The following is a 25,145-nucleotide window of genomic DNA, read 5'->3' on the forward strand; positions in this document are numbered from 1 at the left end:
CGCATGCGCGAAAGCTGCTCGGTGTCCCGGATGAGGTTGAGTCACTCGTACTGATGTCACTCGCGCTCTGAAAATGGCTGAGTCGGAAGAGGAGGTGGATGTCTTGGTCCAGAGAGTTGTCAAAGATATCACTAACGCTTTTAAGAGAAACCCTGGCATGTATGTATCTTTGGTTTTATCTGTAGTCGTCGTTTTTTGTGCTTTATAGTCTGATATGTTCACGCACGCGAACGCACATTTGGCGCGTGCTAACCCTGTAAACTACTTCTTGGAGCTAGCTAGCTAGTTGGCTGTAGCTGTTTGGTGGACAGGTGTATCTCAGACTAGCTTAGCACAGCTAGTCTTTACACAATGAGAGTCTTTGCTGAACTGAAGATAGATTGTGTCCTGCCTTCTGCCTTCTGCCTTTAACTGTATAACAGGTTATTTGTATTTTATTATGTAGTTATAAACACCTTACGTTGGTGTTGAACGGTTTAACAACTTGCATAGAAACTGACACCAGACTGACAGTTCAAATCAAATCTCACTCAGACTGCTTTCTGCTTTCTTGATATCTGTCACAGCTGTTTCTTTTCTTTTCTTTTTTTTTTCTTTTCTTTTTTGCATCACTAGGACTAAAGGGCGTTCCTGTCACATGAATGAAATGCCTCTTTAATGTGAATTTGACCTGATATGCTTTTCCCATAAAACATAAAACTAAACTATTGACTAATCTACTCCTCTTGGTTTTTTTCAGGCAACCCAAATTCATGATGCTCAGTGACCCAAGTCCTCATTAGTCTGTCCCCAAGGTTATAACTGTGCCAGCTAGCTGATAGCACAGAGTCAGCTTTGATCTGGGTCATATAAAGAAGCAGAGATGTGTCAATCCTGCTTTTTCCTTTTTTTTGCTACAACATTGATATTGATATTGATATTATATCGGAGCGCTGAGTACAGGCTGACGTCTTTTCCGTAACCCGGCCGAGTCTCTGCGAGCTTCTGTTGCCATGTTATAGGTGCGATGACATGCTTTAAGGCAAGATAGGTCAGTCAGTCAGCATCACATGCAGTCACGACTATAAAATGCTTCAGTGGAATAAATTGCAAAATGTGTTAAATCTGATCTGATACTGATCCAGAGTTTCAGGTTAGTATTGATACTCGAAGGATTTCCAGCTTGAATAAAGCAGCCCTGTGTCTGCTGTTTTTAAGGAAGGTTTTGCATCTGTTAATCTATTTCTTGAGTCTGAAAAACATAAAAACTTCCTTAAAAAAAAACATGGTCATAAAACTTTTTCATTTGTTGTCAGACATATGGAACAGGTCCATAGCTCATATATGATCAAAAATCACCTGATCCTGGAGAGAGGCAGAGCTGTCGCTATATAAATGAATTGATAATTATGCAAAAACTAGTTTAAAACAGGTTGTGGATTGGAAACATTCAGAACACGTGGCATTTCTGAAGCGCTACATCTCTTTCCTTTGGCTAAGTTTGCTCCTCATGGCTGTCTGTGAGAAAAGGTTGCGCGTATCCCATTATACATGTTTTATTCCCTTCCTGCAGCTGGATGGATTCAGAGCTGACTCACTTTCTCAGTGAAAATGAATCACGCTAGAGTTCACTTGGAACCGGACCGAGACCACGTCGCACAGATGGTCAGATCAGTTATTTTGGTCCGCATCCTCGTGTGATTAACCTCATGTGTTCTGACCTCCCTAAATGAACCACATCAAGAGGGGAACACAGCAGGGTTCGATTTAAACAGATGAAACGCTGCATAAGTGAAGGCACCCTAAGACTTTTGTCCATGTTTGACACTTTGTTTTATTTTGATTGTAGAGATGAGATCGGTCTCATACCGTGCCCGGAGGCCAGGTACAACAGAAGCCCCATCGTCTTGGTGGAGAATAAGCTCGGGGTGGAAAGCTGGTGCGTGAAGTTCCTACTGCCCTACGTGCACAACAAGCTGCTGCTCTACCGGCAACGCAAGCAGTGGCTGGACCGCGAGGGTAAGGCCATGTCTTATTTGTTTATTCCATTTCGATGGGTCATACCATCAAACCATAATGCGGCAAGGGCGTGACAATAATGATTAGAACAGAGGATCTAATCGAAGCTCTATCTCTCCACTCAGCGCTGGTTGACATCACATCCACAGTACTGCTACTAAACCCGGACTTTACCACTGCCTGGAACGTCAGGTACTGAATCGCTTTCACCGTTAACCACAAGTGTGTGTGTGTATGTGTGTGTGTGTGTGTATATATATATATATATATATATATATATATATATATATATATATATATATATATATATATATTTCTTTCCTCAAATAATCTGTACTGGCTGTCTGTTTTTTTCTGTTTTCACTCTGACACTTTTATTTATTTATTTTTTTGACTTTCGGTCTTTTTCGGGAATGACTGTGTCAGCGGCTGCTGTTTATAGAAAGTGCTTGCACATTCATAAATAAGACTTGCGCTCAAGTCCTTCACCCCTGCACTGTGATATAAATATAAATGTGTTCTTCAGTTAGAGGAGACGAGACCCTCAGGTGCTGCATTTGATAGATGATGATTTGACACCCAGACTCCATTAACATCAGAGATTTTTTCGGGATTATTTCAAATTGTCCATTAGATGGAGCTATAGTCAAGACTCGGTTTTAAATCTTTCTCGGTCTTAAAATTTGCAGGAAGGAACTCCTTCAGTGTGGAGTGCTGAATCCAGAGAAAGACCTTTACCTGGGGAAATTAGCGCTGACCAAGTATCCGAAAAGCCCAGAGACATGGATACACAGGTCAGGCTGATTTTAATTCTTCGTCCTCATCTGTAATGCAAGCACAGCTACAAGATTATGCTCTTAATAGTATAGCAGTATTAATTCAGCATCAGTTTGCCATATAAATTACTGACCCAGTTAAAGAAGCTACTGCAGCCATCCCTCAGCCGTACGCTTTCTCTACGTACACCCAAATCAGGTCATATGAGCAGATCGATAAAATATCAAGTATCTCAAAATAAGTTATTCAGTCCTATTTTCTAAGCGTCATTAGCATTAATTTTTCACTCTGTCCCCTCAGATTTTTGAGCAGGCGCCGCAGTTCTTCTGCTCTGGATCGTGGGTGGGAAGTGGTGACTTATTGGTTCCATAGCACTAGCTCAAATATATTGCTGGAGGTTTAAGGGTTTTTAAAGGGATTTAAGGGCAGTGGAAGCTCAGAGGTGATGGGATGGTCATGAGCTTAAATTCCAGAGCTGACAGAAAGCCGCTATTGGGCCCTTGAGCAGGAAGCTTAACTCTCAGAGGCTCGGCTCGCTGCTTGACTTGTATTCTGCCTCACTTGCAAGTCGCTTTGGGCCGAAACATCTGCGAAATGAATAAAAATCAAAATGTAGGTCACATCTGTTTAATATTACATTGAGGAGAATACAACTGATGTAGTGCAGTGCTTAAAAAGAGAAAAATTATTCTTGTAATATAATTTTTATTATTCAATTAATAACATTATTCTGTATAATCCTTCACTTTTAATCTTTAAACTACAATTTGAATTGTGCTATAATTTAAGATGACTGATGGGTATGAAGCTCTTTGTGCTTAATAGAAAATTATTATTCATTTTAATATCAGTCTTTTCTCTTTTTCATATTTCTATTTAATTTTGACATCAATTTGAATTCACCATTTTCTCTTTTCCTTTTTCAAGGAAGTGAGAGTTGGAGTAGGGTTCTACTATCAGCATTTACACTCCCATCTAGCCCACAGATCTTTAGAAACCATTTTAATGTTGATGATCAAACTTATGATCTTGGCATCACTATGCTCCAGCTGTGTTAAAATGATACACACACACACACACACACACACACACCGTTTATTGTCCACATGCTGCACTAATCTAGCTTGTTTGAAATGGTTAATTAAAATAGATAGAAAATTAAGCAAAAAAGAAAAAGAGATGCATAGCTGAGAAGTTTTAATACAGTACCTGTGTGATAGTCAGGTGTAGTAGTGGTGTGTGATAGTGTGTGATAGTGTGTGATGGTGTGTGATTGTGTGTGTGTGTGTGGGGAAGGCGATGGGTGCTGAAGAGGCTGCAGAAGGAGCCGTGTGGAGCTGACGAGAGAAGCGACTACAGTGAGCAGATACAGAGAGCCGTGCACGAGGAGATGAAGGTGTGTGCCGATGCGGCGGGCCGTTACGCCAGCAACTACAACGCCTGGTCACACCGAATCTGGGTCCTGCAGCACATGGCCAAAGGCAATCTGAAGGTAGAGTGGGCAAACTGTGTGTGTACTTCTTACTCAAGGTGTGTTTACTGTATATTTAATGCAGATTAACATTATTGTACTGAGACTAACACAGTGAACATTGTGATTGTATGTTATTTAGTTGTGAGGACAGGAAATGGTTTGAGGGTGGTGTTTTTTGCTGTGTTTTATGGTGATACTGTTCCCTTGTTTTAAATTTTTTCTCTTTAATAAACAATAAAAATATTTTTGATTTTATATGGCCATGTTAATGCCTAAAATTGCTGCCTTGCACTTTCTGAAGCTTCTTTTATCATTACAATGCCCCAAAGTGTTTTCTTATATTAAAGGGGGCTGGAACTAGGAGTAGGCACAATACTTGAAAATGTTTCTATGATGCACAATGTGCGATGTATTAATATGTTTTTATAGGCTTGATAACAAACTGGCAACCGAACAGTAGTCTTGCATTTAAAAAAAAAATGTTTTTTTATTATGCCTCTGCAACTAGGTGGGGGTAGCGTTATGTTTTCAGGTTGTCCATTTCTCTGTGCATCTGTCAGTCTGTTTCTCATTAGCGCAATGACTCATGAAGGAGAGGTTGCATATTTGTAGGATTTCTATGGAATTATCGTTGTAACCAGCAGATGAACTGATTAGATTTTTGGAATTGATCAAACAGGTTTAAGATCACAGCATGGTCAAAAGGCTGAAATAGTTTTCCTTCAGTAGCTTCCTTCCTGTTTGAAATGTGTTCTAGGGCTGTTAGAGGCATACAGATAAGTAACTAGAAGTAGTAGGCTTGTTGGTGGCGGAGGCGTCCCCATTGACACCGCTGGTGTTCTACTTGTTGTAGACATTAAATAAAACGAACACTGAAAAGGATTCTTGCAATATCTCAGAAAAGTCTATTGTTCTGAGGTGTCTTGATATTAAGATTATATGGTCATAGCAACAGTAGAAATCGCTTGAGCTCAAACCAAACAAAGCATGCGGCTATCAAGCATGAGCCATATAAGCAACTCTGCAATATTTTAAAGTTAATTGGTTAATAGAGAGGGCAGTAATGATGCTGTCTCGTATCTCTTTAGTAATAGGGACTTGTTTAGGAGTCGTCGTCTTTACATGTTTGTGTATTTGGATCATTAAAGGTCTGGTTTGTTCAGTCAGTCCAGGTGATTTAGTTTAATTTCTACCACTACTGACCCCAAACTTTCTCTTAATGGTATGTATTAGTAGCATGTTTGTGCTTTCCCTGTGCAGGTTCTTCATGACGAACTCTCCTCCACAAGACTTTGGGTGTCCACGCATGTGTCTGACCACAGCGGATTTCACTACCGCCAGTTCCTGCTCAAGGCGCTGTTAGCCGAGCTGGGTCAGGCCCAGCAGCCTAACAGAGGAGGCTCAGTGGACGAGCCACACACCGATACCATCCCTCAGCTCTTCCACGACGAGATAGAGCTCTGCACTGACCTCATTGAGTCATACCCAGGCCACGAGACCCTGTGGTGCCACAGGTGAGGGCATATGGCACACAATTTACACTTTTTACATCCAGACGTCAGAGCTGCCAACTTTCATGCATTTTGCGTAGTTGCTCTGTATTTTAACATGCACGTACCCTGCTACGCATTCTCACTTAAAAATACACCAAAAAGAGTCTTATTCTCTGCTTCAACACACAGATCAGTTGAATCCCGGCTGTCTACAGATTTACCATATATGCTCCCTATGTAGTGCACTATAGTGTGCTCCAGAAACCATTTAAGAGTCAACCACATAAAAGGTGACACCAATAAGCACGTGTTACCTTGTTAACTGTTTGCACGTAATATTACTTTTAAGACACATAATTGATACAGATTAAAAAAGTGGCATTAATGATGCCTTTATTAATTTACTTGCCTAAAAGTATTCCAATGAAATTTGTTCTGATATATTATGTTATTAGTACTGTTATTATTTAATGCTGTATTTTATTTGCTGCTAATGATGGAGTTGTTTTTATCCTTTCATTTCCAACATGTACAGCCTGTATGTATCTTACTCTCAAATCTTTTAGTCATTTATTTTTATATATTAATATTTTTAGGTCATTTTCATAGACTACACGGTCCATACAACCCAGAGGTTAATAAGAATGTGAAATGGTCTGTCTGTAAATCAGTGTAGGTTGAATGTCAGTCTGTTTCAATGCATACCGCTCTTTGCTCAGTGTACTCATTTTATTACATGTTCTTGGAGTGCTGTAGACATACAGACAGGTGAGAAATTACAGGAAAAATTTATGGTGGTTGAGAGTGCTGTCTAACATGTCGCTCCAAAATCTCTCACAGGTGATCGATAGTTTGAGATCTGGTGTCTGTGAAGGCCATTGTGTAGGATTTAAATCATTTTCACGCTTATTAACTCATTCAGTGAGCCCTCATTCCCTGTCGTCATCCTGGAAGAGGCCACTCCCATCAGGATAGAAACGTTTCATCATAGGATGAAGGTGATCAGTCAGAATAACTGTATTGATTTGCAGTGATCTTTCCATCTAAAGCAAAATACTTCATACAGTGTAACAAAGCAACTGTTTTTTTTTTTTTCTTCTTTGTCCTCCATCTGTACATTCAAGTCTTATTGGAGGATTTGTCGTATTTTCTAAATCTGTACCAATTATATGGCATAGCACATTAGCTACAGTTCCATTCAGTGGCTCTGTTTATTAACCTCCATCTGGATTGGCGATAAGGTAGAATGTGTTTTCCAGCTGCATGCTGTGCTGCTGGAGTGTGCGTGAGCACTGTGTGTGCTGTGCACTGTGTGAGTGCTGTGACTTTGTCTCCAGTAGGTTGTCCTTGGCCTTCTGCTAGACTGGCCTGATGTGTTTATAGTGCAGTGTTATAGTTTGATGGATGATCCTGTGCTGCAGAACCATAGGTCACTAAGGAGAACTCTGTCTTTCTCTTTCTCTCTCTCTCTCTCTCTCTCTCTCTCTCTCTCATGCTCTCTGGGGCTTTGGGAAGAGAACAGGTGCTTGGTGAAAAATGTTTTATACCTCTTCAGCTCCTGCTGTCAATTTGCGCTTATTTACAGTGCTGTTCCTACTGTGGTTATAGTTTAGTTTAGTTATAGTATTCATTTCTGCTGTATTTATTTAAAGCTATTATATAATGTTTTCAATGCAATACTCCAGCATTTTTAACCTGCTCTCAATTTACCATGTATGATTACAACAGACAATTGTAACTTTTTTTTTTGTATTTTTTCCCCCAAATAAACTGACTTTGGTCTTTTATCATCCCTTATATCAGGCAGTTGTTGAGGTTATTATCTGTGAGGAAATGATTTTATTTAAGAGACCTTGCTTGTTGACCTTGCAAAGATCATGTGTAAGGAGCCAGTTTAAAAAAACTGCAGTCAGTCTGTTTAAATATCTCTAAAACCTTGCTACCTTAAATGCGCTTTTCTCATGATTTGGTTAGTTACATGCCGTAGCCAAACAGATACAAGCCTAATCATTTCAGTTTGTAATCAGATCCTGGCTGTCAAAATGTCTGCAATGCTCCTGCACCATCACATCAAAACAAAGAAGAGTGCTTCAATATTGTGTACCGATTACAGCAACCAAATTTTTTAAATGGCATAATTAAAAAGACATTAATAACAAGAAATTTATTCAACAGAACAGAACCGGGGCTCATGATGGGGCTCATGATGGGGCTCATGATGGGGCTCATGTTTAAATGCTGAAAGTGACTTTTTCCTCAGCTGATGAGACTGATGTGAATGATTCTGATAATAAAAGTGAGAACTCATTTTCCATTGTAAACATATAATTCTTTAAGATTTAGATCAGATTATCAAATAAGTAGATCAGGTTATAAATACAGCAGTAGGCAGTGTGTCTTTGCAGTGGAATTGGAAAAAATCTTTAAATATAATTTTCTCTCTTTAACTTTTGGTGGTAACCAGATTTTAATGCTAGAAATTTACTTCAGGACTGTATATAGTGCGAAGGGCTTTCCCAGGCTGCCAGGTGCCATTTTGTTAAATCCCATAAGCTTTTGCATTTAAATAGCAAGTAATCTGTATAATGGAAAGATGCATTTGTCCATACATCTCAGACTGAAGTGTTTATTTCTTCCCTCGAACAGACGCCATGTGTTCTATCTGTGGCATCACTGGAGGAATCACAGTCAAGAGAAGGATCCTCTATCTCCAGGCCACGCCCACACTCTGCTTAATGACTCTTTAGACCCCAGTGATGAAAGCAGGAGCTCCCAGGCCATGGATGTTGACTGTACACTAGAGGGCAGTAAGCACGGAGGCTACACACAGGACAGTAAAAGGTTGAAGCGAGGGCCGCCCTGCCCCACTCTCCCTTCTGAACACACATTCATCTCACGTATCCTCAGCAGCTGCAGGAACCCTGAACAGGGCCGTTTCGCCAACGCATACAGGAAGTGGCTGGACTCTGTCATAGGTCAGTAGCTCAAGATATACTCCGCCCACATGGTAATGGGCGAGGTTTGATAGATCAGCTTAGTTTTGGCACCACCCACGCACGTCCTGCACAACTGAAGAAGGCCAGACTGTCAGAGAAGCTCTACAAGTGAATTCCCCTTCATGATGAAAACCAAGTGATGAGCCATGGCAGAGTAATGCTGGTCTGCAGTATCTGCTTTTGTTCAGGTACTTGATATCTCAGGTCTGTTTTTTTTATTTATTTTTTTCCTCAGTTATTTGAAACTTTTTATATTGTTTTTTTTTTTTTTTTTTTTTTTTTGCACAATTTAAACGAGTACAGGACGTCTTAATGATGCTGCCTTCAGTTGTACATTTCCTGTCAAGAGACTTAGGTGCACACATTGGAGATTAAACTGATCCTATCCCACTTCCTTCTGTGTCATTAAGAGCAGACAGACTTTGGTTACTTGTCTACTTGTTTATTTGCTCTTTGAACTTTTGTACAGGTCTACACAAATTTCAGAGCACTTTGCTCCAGTTAATGATGTAAGCACAATCACAGAGTTTCTCAGAAACATTAAAAACTTGGTAGGCTGAGCCATTTGGGATCAATATTTATTAATAGTTTTTATACACAGCCAATAATACACAACAGAAATGGGTAGTGCTTGTGCAATTTTTAGGTATATTTCTGTTCGTGTAATGGCAAAGCTGTGGCTCAGGCTTCACAGTTAACTATATCATCTTATAGAGGCACGTTCATCACACTCTAAAACAAAGATCATCTAGACAGAACCATTAGGTGTGATGCTGTGTGAAGAATCTCAGTGTTAAAGCACAAACAGTGTGATTTTATTCCTTTTATGTAGCCTGAGTTTTCGTTATGAAGGGGAATTTGCAATAGAGCATGAGCATTTCTTGACTCGTCTACCCGTGAGGACGGTGTTGTGATTAGAATCAGTACAAGCTACAAAGCTGAAGTCTAACACTTGTCGAATGGTGCTAATTTTCTGCAGCCACAAAAGAAGGCTTTAACAGGCCTGGGTTGACAGATGCTGCTTCTCTTTTAACACTACTTTTGAACTATATTTATGCAAAGAATTGTTATAAATTTCACTCACTCATATCACAATTTATTCAAACTGAACATTTCAGCTGGGTTTACACTGTACGATTTTAGGCCTTGTTTTTCCGTCACAGACAAAAATCACAAATCGTAAAAGAATCGTGGTCGTGTGTTGAGACCTGTGATCATATAATGTGATCTTCTTACAGGCAGGTGATTCAGTGCCGTTGTGACCAAAGTCTTTCGACAAAAAAAAAAAATTCTGGTAGTCTCAGAATTATGTAACTAAAATCTCAGATTATGACTGCTACTACAATGCTCATCTCAAATCCACCAATAGGAAGGCAGCATAGGAATATGGGAAACTCACTGGACAGCTACAAATACAGTAGTAGCACCGGTAATGGCAAAACGTGAACAAAACATGATCATGGACACAAAAAATCCTTACCTCAAACTCACGTCAAAGAATGTTTCTGTTTATGCAAACGTGGATCGCACTGAATGATGGTATAAGCAGAACAAATAATTTTCTTTAATCGCAGGTATGTTTAGAGCATCTTCATAGTATAAAGCGACACGAGCGTGTTATCACAGTCTGTCATAGTATTCGAGCAAGATGTTAATGGGATCGTCTCATACAGCATGACGTGGTATAATCTTCACAGACCACTGAAATCACACAGTGTAAACCCTGCTTTAGACAGTCATGGTTGATCTAGCCGTGCATGAGAAATTTCTGGCCTCTTATAACCCTTGAAATAGAACAATCTTGTAAAGCAGAAGAGATTCATGGCACATTTGTCTAGGTTTGTTTGTAGGAAAGCATATGCTTGTCATTTTCAAATGTACTATACTATCTTTTTACACGTAATAAAAACTATTTACTAGTCAGAGAATAGATTTATATTGACAATGAAACACATTTAAGTTCTTAAACATATCTAGAACATCTTTAGGTTTGTTCCACAGATACAACTTGATTGAAAATAATACTCTGGATAATCCAAACTGACTTTGTAATTTAGCTAAAAACTAGACTGGGTTTTCATTTTGTGTACAATGAAGTGTACAGTTTGTCTTAGGAAATGATATTTGCGCAGTTGCACAGTGACAATACGAAATGAAGTGTTCCATTTCCACACTTGTATAGTGATCAAATAACTTTTATCTAGGGCTATTTACTGTTTTGTTTGTTTTTGTTTTGTTTTTTCTTTTTTTGCTTAGCCTGGAGTGTTTCTCTCGCACCACATCGCTCTGGGGTGCAGTAGCTTGGCAATAAAAGCCCATTCTTCCTTCACTCTACAACCAAACGCATTGAAAGGTAGACTGTCATTATAACGAAGTTCATCATATAATTCTTCGTTCTGTTCTCTGAACCTAGGACAATAAAGTAGGTTTTAGTCATTTTCTAGTTGGTAAAGGATGGTTTTAATGCCGTCACTGACCACTTTATTAGGACCCAGTCCAATCAGCCAATCATGGGGCAGTAGCGCAATGCATAAACTCCTGCAGGTACAGATTAAGAGCTTAATTTAATATTTACGTCCAACTTCAGAACCGGGGAAAGTGTGATCTCAGTGACTGTAACCGTGGCAAGGTTGTTGGTGCCAGAGAGGTTGGTTTAAGTATTTCAGAAATTGCAGAAATCTCCTGAGATTTTCACATACAAAGGTCTCTCGAGTTTGCACGGAATGGCACGAAAAACAAAAAACATCCAGTGAACGGCGGTTCTGAACCTGGGCAGTTGAAGATTGGAAAACCATCATCTGGTCTTTTTCCAGTCTTCAATTATCCAGTTTTGTTGATTCTGTGTTCACTGTAGCTTCGGGATTCTGTTCCTGGCTGACAAGAGTGGAGTCTGATGTGGTCTTTTGCTGGTGTAGCCCTTCTGCCTCAAGGTTCGATGTGTTGTTTGTTCTGGGATGCATTTCAGCTCACCACGGTTGTAAAGCGTGGTTATTTGAGTTATCATGGCCCTGCTGTCAGCTCGAACCAGTCTATCCATTCACCTCTATCCTCTCTCATTAACAAGGCTTTTCCACCCACAGAACTGACACTCACAGGATGTTTTTCGCACCATTCCGTGTAAACTCTGGAGACTGTCCTGCATGAAAATCCCAGGAGATCAGCGGTTTCTGAAATACTCATACCAGCCCATCTGGCACAAACAACCAAGTCACTGAGATCACATATTATCTCCATTCTGATGTTTGATGTGAACATTAACTGAAGCTCTTGACCTGTATCTGCATGATTTTATAGATTGTGCTGCTGCCATTGTATTGGCTAATTGCATTAATGATCAGGTGTACCTGTGTTCCTAATAAAGTGGTCAGTGAGTGTATAATCCCTTCTTGGTTACACTAAACGCTACTTATAAATACTGACTTCTATACAGTCCCTTTACACTGTGGTAAGATGTACTTACATTTACCTGAACTGATTCTTGTTACATGTCTGTTACTTGTAGCAGTTGTCATATTTCCTGCTGCCATTTCTGTTACTTGTTTGAAGATTACTGGAAACAAACATGCCTTCGTGGTGTTTTTTTTTTCTGCTTCCTTGGTCCAAAGTGGCACAAAAAAAGGAGAAAAATCTTCCTCCTAGTTTTTCCTTCCACACACTTTTGCATTTTGTGCTACTGCTGTACAAGTTCTGCCACTAAACCAACTACCTGCTGAACCAGAGCCAATCATACAGTCTTATGTTATCAGGAGAAAAGCTGCTGGTTCTAAGAATCGCTTCTTTTGTAAGTCTTATCATTTTAGGGCTTTGACCATAAATCTAGCCTGAAGTGTATTCATTACCGTTGTCTTAAATAAGGTGATGTCCATATTACTTTTCTTTCTCGCATCATGTCTGTGTATTAACTGCCTGTTCTGCCATAACCTCTACATCATGACTGAAATGGCGCTGGTGCATCTATGCAGATACATTCTCTCAATTTTCATCAAGCTTTGGGAAGAAATAATGTAGTTTTGTAGTGCTTTTTGTTCCTTCTCACATATTTCTAGGTAAGTTTACATAAGGTACTGTAGGTTGCTAACAAATCTAGCATTTTGTCTGTGTGTTATATATTTATTTGTAGATTAAAAAGACTTGTAACCACAGTAATTGTTTTTGTCAGTTGCCTACCACATGAAATAAAAAAAATTCTCTGGAAAAAACAGAATTGCAGACTTTTTCACTATGAAGCTTTGTAATAACTTCAAATTTCAGCAGCTGCGGCCAGAATCCTCCAGTTTTCCAGTAAATTAAAAGTTATGAATCATTAGTCCTTGTCTTATCCACTCTATTTCAAGAGATATAATTGGAATAAATTAGCTGTTTGTCATTTACAGTTGAGGCCAAAAGTTTACATACACCTAGGCTAAAGATATTCAAGCTAAGTTTTTCACAGCTCCACACGTTTCATGTTACTGTACTTTTTTTTTTTTTCTTTTTTTTTTTTTTGGGCAATCGATTAGAGAGATTTATTTCAGCTTTAATTCACTTTACCAGAATTCCAGTGGGTCAGAAGTTTAACATACACAAAGTTGACTATCTCTTTGTACAATCTAGAAGAAAAAAAAATCCAGAAATAGATGTAATGACTTAAAAGCTTATGATTGGCCAATTGTCATAATTAGGATTTTAATTAGGTCCACAAATAGGTGCACACATGTGGCTGTATTTAGAGACAGTGCCTTTTTGCGCTTGGTACCACGGGAAAATCCTAGCAACTCCACCAAGACCAAAGTATGTACATCCACCATGAAGAGACTCCTATGTCGTCATCTTGCAAAGAAGAGGCCCCTACTCCACGACTGGCATGAAAAAGCTAGCAGCAGGAAGAATGTAATGCTTGCAGCGAGTTTCCTGATTGGTTATTACAATCATTGCCAATTCCCACACACTAGCTATTTCTCCCCTATCACACAACAGCTAACAAACAGAGAGGGTGGAAATGCTCAGATGTCTTCCTATGAGACACAGTCTGCTCATGTTGCATCACAGGACAGTGGAATACACTCGGAGCAAGCCGCCTACTACGCTCCTCTGTACACACAAGCCACTGTCATTCTAATTAAAAGGAGAGAGGAATGCCATCCTTCCTACACAGAAAGCATGGCCAGTCCTGCTTTCTTGAACGTCCAGCCACAAATGGCATCGTTGGGATTCAAACTCACATTTTACCAACAAAAGAGCGACTCTCTGGATCCCTACTTGGATCTTCTACTGACAAACATGTGCTCTGTTAGAGAGCATGACCTTTTCTATACTTCTTCCTCCCATGATTACATCATATTAGACAATAGTTAATGCTGATCCACTAATTTAATTGGTCAAGCAGCGTTCCAAGAGTGCTGATATTTAGTATTACAGCACCGAGACATTTCACTGTGTGTATCACTCTGCTTGTCTGTGTTCGCTACATAAAATTCAATCCTACCAATAGCTAGTTTACACTGAAACCGTTACCACACTTACTACAGGCTGTCAATCAGTCTGTGCGTAACACTCGATCCAGTTGTGGCTTCTTTGGGAACTATTTTCGTTGACGGAGGAAAAATAAGCAAACTATTTGACAATATTGTGTCTGAAATGTCAGTTACTTGATATAAATTTCTTATTAATAGAACTGTTGTATAAAAGCAATAATCACACTCGCAGTCATGCTGCTGTGCTGAACATCGACACAGCTGTGATAACCTGCGGCCAAATCGCAGTCGTGCCAGTATTCAGTATAACAGCATTCTTGCTTGTGCAATATAGCTTAAATGTATCAAAAAAAGTATTTAAAAAACCTTTTTCCTTTTAGATGGAATGTTTTAATAAAAACAAACAGGATTGTGTTTGTATTTAGAACTGGGTAACATCCATCCATCCATCCATCCATCCATTCTCTGTGCCGCTTATCCTACACAGGGTTGTGGGGAGCCTAGAGCTTATGCCAGGGGACCTGGGGCACAAGGCGGGGGACACCCTGGACGGGGTGCCAACCCATCACAGGGCACAATCGCACACACACCACACACTCACATACCCATTCACACACTACAGACAGTTTAGAGATGCCAATCAGCCTACAACACATGGCATTGGACTGGGGGAGGAAACCGGAGTACCCGGAGGAAACCCTGGAACCCTGGACAACATGCAAACTCATATAAAGATTTATAAAAGAATTTTTTTTTTTTAATTATCTGACATTCATAAAAGAGTCATAACAGGTTTTCATTTCACTGCTGGTTATATACTGTATAGGCTATACATAAAAAAAAATAAAATCTTGCAGCTTTTTCTTGTTTAGCAGGTAAAGGCACATATGAGTGAGCTGAAGTCTGTTAAGAAAAGATTACATATGTGGATCATTGAGAAAAATATACATTGCACTTATGTTATATGTATATAATATTCACGTGTTAAAATCATAATACATGGCTTTCTGTATGGACTGAGTGGGAAGCTTCTGACGTCACGTTGCTCCGCCCACCACGCCGTGAGTCGGAGCGCGAGGCGGGGACGGAGGAGGAAGATGGTGGAGTCGGGCGGGGCTGCTGTTCCGTTCCACTGCTGAAATAACAGGCAGCCGAGCGCAGGTGAGAGATGCTACTGATTATACGACGGGTTTTGAGCTTTGTCTATGAGGGTGTGGGTTTGAAAGCCAAGAGGAACGCGTGAAAAACAGGGAAACATCATGTCCACTGTTTGTGTATGTGTTTGAGAGAGAGAGAGAGGGAGAAAGAGAAGGAGAAAGAGAGAGAGAGAGAGAGACAGAGAGGATTAGTTTAAATTAGCAGCTGTTACAGAGTCGCACGCGCAGCGCAGCAGTCATGTAGCTCATGATGTAAACAAAAGGAGAATCCTTAGTAGTGTAGCTCCTACTTTATTTTTCACAGGAAGAGACTGGACTGGACTGTAATGCAGATGAGTTCCGGGCCCAAATTATTCAGCAGAGCCAGAACTTTCTACTGCCACGAATGTTGCATTAATATTATTATATAATAAGCTGTAGTAGGCTCAGTAATGAAGGCAAACTTTGGGTTTCTGCGCATGATTTGCGCAGGCAGCTGCCTAGTGCTTGAGTCAGAGGCTGAGAAATCATTCATGATTAAAGATTAAGATTGCTAGAAAACGAGAATGAAGCAGTAGTCTTGTGGTTCCTGAGGTTTTTTTTTGATGTCCACTGGCTTTGAATGGCGTCCAAGCCTCTGGATCTGAGCGTGTTTTCCTGCAGGAGCCAGTCTGATCGCCATTCAGTGTGAATCGGAAATCCTGCAAAACACAGATCCTTGAGATGAATCTCATTACGCATGTGTGTGTGTGTGTGTGTGTGTGTGTGTTCCGATGCCGGATGGAGCATCAGTCGCTTTTCCTCATCCTGATTGCTGATGATGTTGGACATGCAGGTCCACAACACCACTGCATTAAAAAAAAAAAAAAAAAACTGCTTTTGCATAGCGCATCTATGTGATTTTTCTATATATTTTTTGTTTAAAGCTGGATTTCAGCTGCTGATGTGTGTTTTCCTGACAGTGCACAGGATGCTGATGTCGCAGTAAGAAATGATTTAGGACGGGTTATGTGGTGCAGATGTACAGTGGTACAGTAGGCTTAGACCCACCCTTTGCAAATAAGATCTCAATCAGCATTAAGCTTCAGATTCCAACAGGCTTGTGTGAAAAATCATATTATTTCACTGTTCGTCTTTAAATTCTGGTGGAGATGAGTGGAATTGACCGCTGGCCAATTTAGCCCTGCTGTATCTTTATAGTAGACTCCTTAAAGGAGCTTTTTTCGTATCACACTTTTAACAATACGCATAGTCATAAAGCAGCTTTACAGAAATCCAGATGTAGATTTATATTTAGATCTGTAATGAGCAGTGGCAACAAAACGCTCCCTGAAACGAAAAAACCTCAAGTCTGAACCAGACTCTAAGTGACACCGGATAGTAGGATTATAAATCATACTCTTATACAACTGTATACTATAAAGTCAAGCAGTAGTAAGTGTATTGAAAGGATGTTCATCATGTGCATGACAGTCTTTATGATTACAGCAGCAGTGCAGGTAAAAGTCTACAGAATCCAGGTGAGATTATCCAGTGACCAAGCGTAAGACTTATAAACTGTTTTTAGGAAGAGCAAATTATTAGAATGTCCATATAGGACAATTCATCAGAGAGTGCACAAGCCACAAGTGCAGAAGAAGTATCAGGATAAATCAGGTTTGGAGAGCGAGAAGAGTGTCAGGATCAGTAACCAGCATCCCATCAAAGTGATTTTTGTGCTTGTAAATTATGATAAAGGACTTAAGGGTGTTACAACTGCATCCAGTTTCAGGTACAAGAAGAACAGAAATAATTCAGCAACATCATTTCCTTGGATTTGTTTAAAAATGTAAATGTAAAATTTTCAAGCTTCCTAAGTTTAAGTGTTTCAATGTCTGACAGGGAAGCGGGGTAGTTCACAAAGATCAGACTTGAAGGTGCACTGCCATAGCCTGCAATTAATCTACCTTTTTTGCTTGTGACACCTTCTTGATTTAAAAAAAAAAAATTTTTTTTAATCAGTTTGTATGTGCTGCACAACCTTCAAATGAGCACATTAAAGTATTTGGCATTAAAGTATATGGTATTAAAGTAGCCCCAAGTGACTTACTTTGTAAGATTACATATGTTCTGTTCTTTATCAGCTCTTAGCATTAGACAGAAATACTAGTACAGCTGTTGGGGAACGCTGCATTGTTCCATGTCTGGTCTGTATCCTGTGGAAACACTAGCGCTAATTTGAAGTCACCAAAATAATTTTAAACAATTTAACCTTTCTTTAAAGAGCTCTATTTTAGAGCTTTCCATTTTATTTTTTTTTTTCCTGATGTCCTCTTTTGAAGTTATAATTTGAATTATTAGAAGATGTACTCCACCGAGTTTCATAAGTCATAAACATACTGTCTCATGGTCATTAAAAAGTTTTTTCTTTGCAAAATATGCTGTAAATACGGTATGTGTGTAGAGTTTTTTCATCATTCTTAGTATAATACTAGTAGTTTCTGTATGTACAGTGTACACTGGCTGACATATGATACGTTTTGTCTATGTACTATGTAGAACTTGGAAAAAAAATAGCAAGGAGTATGTAGTTTTGCATAATGTGAACCCTTTATGCTAATAGTTGACTGATTAAAAGACCAAGTAACTGAAAAAGATTCATAACACATGAAATGAGTATCCTTTTTTTAAATTTTTTTTAGTGTATTAACTTGTGTATTATGTGTATTAACTTGCAATTGAAAAAGACGAGTAAAGGATTAAGTCCTGAACAACATTGTTTACTCTCAAGTTTGGCTTATATAATATTAAATAATATTTTTAATATTTTAGTATAGTTTTCAGTATATATCTCGCTATACAGTCTGATCAGTGAGTATGGATTTCATGGGAAATGCAAAACGTAATAGTAGATGAATGTAGACTCATGGGAGCGTGCAAAAAGTATTATTTAAATGTACTGTATATTGTACTGTATTATATGTGAGACGGCATTGAGAAATCATTGAGAAAGTTTTCCAGCTCCATATATTGATCCTGCAATCATTCAACGAGCAAATGTTGATATACTTGTTAACATTCCTATCAGTGCTGAAATCAGTGTTCACTGTACGTGAACAGTTATCCCCATCAAACACTTTTATGTTTTTTAACAGTTCTCCTGCCTGTAGGGCAAAGCACAGATCAATAATTCAATCCGGTGAACGGTCAAATAGGAATACACAAGTCTGAATATAGTTATTCTCAATAGAATTCAGGCAGTTGGGAGGAAAAACAAGTTAAGAATGATATTTAATGAGATTTTCAAACAACGCCTTTGGAAAGATTCTCCTATTGTGCATTATATGCATTTACTGTACAATATTACAGATGTTTAGGGGAAAAAAAATAACGTAAATGTAGTATTGAGTTGAACTTCGCTTGCTCCTGGACTAAAATCGATTCTCCTGTGTAGTCACTTTGAAACTGAAATACATAAGAAGTGATTTTAATTCACCACTTTTTAGACAGTGTGTTAAATGTCAACCCTGTGACATTGGGACATTTCCTGAATGCACCTCAAGTCTTATCTTGCACATTCCTTTCCTTTTTAATCTGAGATCAGGTTTAATTTGCATGTGGCCCTTGGAGAAATCAAGACTGAAAGCCCTCTTTTTCTCATGTTTGCCTTTCAATTCTAGTCAACATTGATTTCTTGTCAGCGCTCCCGTGGCATGGCAGCCCACAATTATACGTCTGGAAGGCAGGTGACATGGCTGTCTTTACCGCAGGGTGTTTTTAGAGGTTGGGTGCTCTCTGTTCGGTCCCACTGGCAAATATTCCTCGGAATTTTGTCATGGAAGGTTCATGAGGTGATGCTCCATCAAATTTCCCTTGAGGAAGATCTTTCTGGGCAGATGAGCAAAGATGGAAAATTTCCCCCTCAGCTCTGCTTCTATATAACCTATAAGCCACGTGGCCTTTCTGAGATAACCAGCCTAGTGCTGTGGAGGGCAGAGGAGTGTGAGCCTCTCACAGCTCATCCATGTTAAAGATGGCAGGCTTTGAATTTTTTTAGAAAATGCTGGCCAAGGTTGCCAGGTTTTAGCAAAATTTTGAACCCAACTACATCTCAAAAACTGCACAAAATAACCTGACACTAAGCCTAAAAAAATCTGGGTGTTTGAAAAATGGAGATGTATTATTCATCTTTTTCTCAGTCTTTTTGTGGGAAGCAAGTTCGCCGTGGTGCGCATGCATGATCTGCAGTATCTGCAATACACCTTTTTATAAATCATCTTCTGGTTCGACTGTTATCCACTCCATAATCCCCCTTTCCCTCTCCCAATCTTTGTAATCTATTTTGGAACAGAAATGGTGCTTTACATTATAGATACTCTGTCTGCACTTACACTTTCCCTTTGTTTGCCATAGCCTATGTTTGTGGAATTTGATTAGATTTAATTCCGATTATTCACTTCAAAACAAGATCTTGGCAGCCACAGATTATTTTCAAACAAAAAAACGCTCACTTGCTTTTTTCTCCATCTGTAACCTTGTTCCAAAACTTGTCCAATTTGCCATTAAACCGCGGCCCTGGCAACCCTCTTGCTGGTTGTGTGTGCGACTTCTCTCTGGAGATGTCTTGGTTTGGACACAGTTTGTCTTTAGCAGAAATGTGTATTAAAAAGTGGTCGCTGCAAGTTTTAAAACATTTTTCTTATTTTTAAACCAAGTCTTGAATAAATGCAGCCCTGAATGATGAGAAAATACATATCCTTAGAAGACTACAATAATTGAGATATTCCATCACGTGTGATTAAGGGAATACGTTTGTCTTAGTCTTGGTCTTGGGAACACAAATGTCACCAGCGTCTCTTTTCATAATGCATGTTTGCCTGGAGTCTGAGTTTGTGCCTTGCTATGAAACAGTTGTTAATAAGTCATGCCATTCGTGTGAAAAATTCAGAAGGAGTGAAACTAAATGGAGATAAAAAAAAAGAATCTGAAATGCCAGAATGATCCTCTTTGCATTTTGCTTGCTATGGATCTTCAATAATGCATTTAAAGTAATGCACCATTAGCCCTATTTGGACAGGATTCATTTTACAGCTGAAGTTCCATATTTTACACGTGGCACTCTGTGATTTTATTTCCATCTAGTTCAGTAATGTCATTGATTCTCTCCCTCTTCACATGAAAAAACCCAACCTCAATTACTTACTAGCTCTTTTCAGATAGTGTTAGTTCCTCCCACATAGATATTGCTGACAGATAGATTTGCAGGCAGATGACACCTCTTGTTTTGCTAGCTATATGTAGTCGTTTTCGGCCATGGATTGGGTGAAACGTTTTCATCAATCACAAAACGATTGAAGCTTTGGATGGGTCTCTAAAGATGTAGTTGCTGTGAGTCGTGTCATCGGCATACTGTCTTCACTAGGAAAATAAAGGTAAGCAGAAAGAAAGAGTATGATACTACAAGGATATTATAATGACAGCTACAGTCAGTACAAATCCACACTTATGCTACAGTATTATGATTGTAAAAGTCTATGAATCTATTTTAGACTTTATAATAATAAATAACTGTGTGTGACGGGTTTGCAGGAAAAGAGCTTGTTATAAAATCACTCGTCCCATGTTAATTTATAACTGCCTGCATTTTTCAAAAAGGAGATCAAATATATTATTATAGCTGTCATGCTGAAAAAGAAATCTCATTAGGGCTATTTATGGTGTATGGAGAAAACATGCTTAATTATTGTAAGTACCTGAAATGAAATGTTACACAGGTTGTACAGGTCTGCCATACAAAATGTAATAAAGTACACACTTATGATGTATGGTGGGATGTCAGGGCTGCAGGCCATATTAATTTTTAAGCAAAGCCTGGTGAATTGTGTCTGCTGGCTCCAGAATGAAACCAGTGAGGTGAACCATGTGCAGTTCAATAATAAAGGAGGCTATGTGTAGCCTTGGACCGGTTTATTCATGTATTATTTGTCTCCTGTGACCTTGGAAGTCGGCAGGTTTGGAACTGGGAGAAAATGGCCGAAGGAGATTTTGCTAGTGCCTTGGTCCATGAGTCAATATCACGATCAAGGCAGGGTTTAACATGCTGATTAGATGGTGTTTTCTTCATCAGAAAATCTGAATCCATCTGGATTGAATTGTTGGATCAACATGCTTCAAATGGGCCAGTGAACATCTGAAGACTTTAGAGCATCATTAACCCAGTCAAGCGTGTCTTTGCTCCTCTCAGCTGGATTTCCATAAGGTACAGAACTGTGCCATAGTGCTTAATGTCCTAAAGCTCAGTGTCTTACTCGCTCTAGTGTCTTACTGACTTTGCTGTTCCTCAGGATTTAGATTCACATAGTGGGTTTAGGCCCCATGGAGTTATTATTGCCCATAGTGACCAAAAATGGGAATGGCAACAAGTGCTAATAGAGGTCCGTTTAGGCAGGGATCACACTGCCCCATGTCCCCATGCAGCGCACAGGATAGTTAATGACAGGGTTGCCGATTTGGGCTAGTTTAAAAATACCCAGAGGATGCCAGGATCTTGTTTTATGGCAAACAACTGGAAATAAATCTAATACAAAACAAATGCATAAGTGTAAGTGCAGGAAGTGTGTCTATGACAGAACCATTGCTGTTGAAAGATATATTGGAAAGACTGGGAGAGGGAAAGGGAGATTATGGAGTGGATAATGTTCCTACATCAGAAATGCGTTTGCACTACGGTAACCTTGTTTTCCACATGAAAGCTAAGGGAAATAGAAAAATGTATTTTCCTTTTCCAGCGCCTGAAATTTTTGTTTCTTTTGTGTAGTTTCTCAGATGTAGTTGGGCCGGAAGTTTTACAGAAATCTGGCAACCCTGGTTAATGGCAGTGGGAACTGACCTGCTGTGTTAAACACAGTTGAACAAAGGTACATATAAAACTGCTTAAAATGAGCTGCTAGACTGGATGCTGGATGACACTATGTTTTGGGATTACTCTAAAAATTCTCTAGATAGTAGCCTGTAGCATTAGTCACATGCGATAGTGTCTGGACTTAATTTAGTTTGAGGCTATGCCGTTATTAATTTCATCCTGCCTCACCAAAATCTATGGTCACGATCTGCTGCTGCTGCTCTCTGTAGCGTGATTTGTAATGCTAGTGTAAAAATAGGTTAGACACGTAGCAGGTGGGAGAAGAGTGGTGTCAGGCTGCCTTTCTTTGCTGATCAGAAATGAGCATACATTGTTTTAATGGTTTGTGGAAGAAGACCTGGATTAAAAAAAAAATCAAACAAAAAACAGTATCTTTAACTGTTGATGAAGCAATTTAAGGTGTGATTGGTGTAAATGTTTAATTCAAGGGGTTTAACAAAAATATTGCCTTAACCATTTAGGAATTAAAGCCATTTTTTACATCGTCCCTCCATTTTCACTGGCTCAAAAGTAATTGGACAACTGACAATTGTTATTTCATGACAGATTAAGGAGATAAAAGGTCTGGAGTGTATTTCAAATGTTGAATTTGCATTTGGTAGCTGTTCATGGGAACTCTCAATACGCAATCCAAAGAGGTGTCAATGCAAGTGAAAAAGGCTATCATTGGGCTGAAAAAACAAAACAGACCTATCAGAGAGACAACAGAAACTTCAAGAGTGGCCAAATCAACAATCTGGTACATTCTTAAAAAGAAGGAATGCACTGGCAAGCTCAGCAACACCAAAAGGCCTGGAAGACAACAAAATGGATGACCACAGAATTCTTTCCTTTATGAAGAAAAACCCCTTCACAACATTTAGCCGAGTCAAGAACACTCTGGAGGAGGTAGACATTGTCAAAGTCAATCAAGAGACACCTTCATGAATGTAAATACGGATAGTTTACCTCATGATGCAAACCATTGGTAACACCCAAGAACAGAAAGGCTAGATTAGACTCTGCTTTAAAAAAAAATTAAAAAAGGCATGACCTGTTCTTATGCAAGATTAACTTGTACCAGAATGATGGGAAGAGAAAATATGGAGAACGAAAGGAACAGCTCATGATCCAAAGCATACCACGTTATCGTTATCTGTCAAACATGGTGGAGGAAGTGTTATGGCATGGGCATGTATGGCTGCCAATGGAACTGGGTCACTGTTTATTGATGATGTGACTACTGACAGAAGTAGCAGGCTGAATTCTAAGTGATTCAGTCAAATGCTACAAAACTGATAGGACAGCTCTTCACAGTACAGATGGATAATGAGCCAAAACCTAACGTGAAAGCAACCCAAGAGCTTCTTAAGGCAAAGAAATTAAATGTTCTTATATGTCCGATGATCCTAACCCAGCTGAGCATGCTTTTCACTTACTGAATACAAAACAGAAGGCAGAAAGACCCACAAGCAGGCCGCAACTGAAGGCACTGCAGTAAAGGCCTGGCAAAGCCTCTCAAGGGAGGAAACTCAGCATTTGGTAATGTCCATGGGTTCCAGACTTCAGACAGTCATTGACTGCAAAGGATTTACATCCAAGTAATAAAAATAATCCTAATATTTATGATTGTTAGTTTGTCCAATTATTTTTGAGACTGTGAAAATGGAGGGACTATGTAAAAAAAAAAAAAGGCTGTAATGGTTAATGCAGTATTTTTTATTAAACCCCTTGAATTAAAGCTGAAAGTCTACACTTCAATCACATCTTGATTGCTTCATTTCAAATCCATTGTGGTGGTGTACAGAGGCAAAATTGTATTATATTGTGTGTGTGTGTGTGTGTGTATATATACATACATACATATATATATATATATATATATATATATATATATATATATATATATATATATATATATATATATATATATATATATATATACAAATGAGTTTGAATTGAGAGGGGCCAACGCATCCTCCTGGAATTGCCAAACATCCCTTCCACTCGATTAATGGCCATCTGCCTGTGGTTTGTTTTGGCACAGTGTTTTTGCATGCTCAGGTAAAACTATTAAGTCTATGGAAGATGCTATAAAAATCTATTTGGCCCTGTATTAAATTGGAAATTTCATTTTCTCATGCACAAATTGAAAAAGGATTCTCAAAAAGTCAATTAAGTCACTGCTCCAAAACAAATATTAGCGGAGGTATTGCTAAATTCAGACAAACAATTTGGCATTTTTGTGTAGAAGAGGCATCTCTCGGGACATCCGTTGAGTAGAGGGCAGGAAACCTACAACAGGAACAAACAACCTCAGCTCCGCAAAGTAGAGCATACTTTTCACAGCCACATGATTTTTTTTTCCACTTGTATTCAGACAAATACAGGTGTTCTACCAGTATTACATCAAATTCCGCCTCAAGCCTTACCATTATGTCTTACTAAGATTTTCCCGTTAGTTATTTTTTTATAGGCAAATTTCTGTCTACACGCCATTTTAGCCCAGACTGTGATTTAAGTAGTTTTTACAAATCAGCTCAAATCTGGCATCTTCTCTGTCTGGTAAAGAACCATCATCAAAACGCGCATAATTAGATCCACGTGTAAGTAAATTTTTTTAACATCCGTCCAAATGAACCGACTTTCATGCACAGTTTGATTTGATTTGTACTAGAGTTCATCTCAATTTTGTAAATTATCAGTTATTTTCATTTTCATTGTGTCCGTATGGAAGAAATACACCATTTGTTAAAGCTGGTTTGGCATTTGTGATGAACATGCATTTCAAAATGGCCCCTTATTAGTTTGCAACCGACTCAATTTAACTCCGAATTAATGGTGGTGAGAGACTTTGAAAATCTTTTAAATAATCGAATAATGTTAATCTTTAAATAAGATCCACGCAAATAATGTTCATGGGTGAACGCTATTGGCA

The 25,145-nt window shown here is 39.0% G+C and overlaps 2 protein-coding genes across 6 annotated transcripts in view; both read left to right on the forward strand.

Moving 5' to 3' along the window:
- The first annotated feature begins 6 nt into the window (after window positions 1-6).
- ptar1 (protein prenyltransferase alpha subunit repeat containing 1) lies at window positions 7-12,960 on the forward strand. 2 transcript variants are annotated; one of them, XR_008300841.1, is made up of 8 exons: window positions 7-159; window positions 1,829-1,998; window positions 2,124-2,190; window positions 2,688-2,792; window positions 4,072-4,267; window positions 5,510-5,763; window positions 7,918-8,038; window positions 8,389-8,525. XR_008300841.1 is itself a non-coding variant. In XM_026930974.3 (7 exons), exons 1-7 carry the CDS (start codon window positions 74-76, stop codon window positions 8,723-8,725), a joined length of 1,215 nt encoding a protein of 404 aa, XP_026786775.3. In that variant the 5' UTR covers window positions 7-73; the 3' UTR covers window positions 8,726-12,960. The 2 variants fall into 2 exon arrangements, 1 of the variants encoding a protein (XP_026786775.3); XM_026930974.3 differs by lacking the exon at window positions 7,918-8,038 and having other exon boundaries at window positions 8,389-12,960.
- A 2,236-nt stretch (window positions 12,961-15,196) lies between these two features.
- Window positions 15,197-25,145, forward strand: part of apba1a (amyloid beta (A4) precursor protein-binding, family A, member 1a) — a 59,581-nt gene continuing 49,632 nt past the window's right edge. For all 4 annotated transcript variants that reach the window (XM_053228886.1, XM_034299018.2, XM_034299020.2 and 1 more), the window contains exon 1: window positions 15,197-15,352. The gene's annotated coding sequence lies outside the window, so the exon portion shown is untranslated. The remainder of the gene's footprint in view (window positions 15,353-25,145) is intronic.

The sequence above is a fragment of the Pangasianodon hypophthalmus genome, chromosome 24, assembly GCF_027358585.1.
Source record: "Pangasianodon hypophthalmus isolate fPanHyp1 chromosome 24, fPanHyp1.pri, whole genome shotgun sequence".
In the NCBI taxonomy this organism is placed as follows: domain Eukaryota; kingdom Metazoa; phylum Chordata; class Actinopteri; order Siluriformes; family Pangasiidae; genus Pangasianodon; species Pangasianodon hypophthalmus.

Excerpts from the sequence above, each read along its gene's own strand:
- ptar1 (XM_026930974.3), top strand. The coding sequence starts at position 74 with ATGGCTGAGTCGGAAGAGGAGGTGGATGTCTTGGTCCAGAGAGTTGTC. Across the intron at positions 160-1,828 it reads TTTAAGAGAAACCCTGGCAT|AGATGAGATCGGTCTCATAC; the intron begins GTATGTATCTTT and ends TTTTGATTGTAG. Across the intron at positions 5,764-8,388 it reads GAGACCCTGTGGTGCCACAG|ACGCCATGTGTTCTATCTGT; the intron begins GTGAGGGCATAT and ends TCCCTCGAACAG.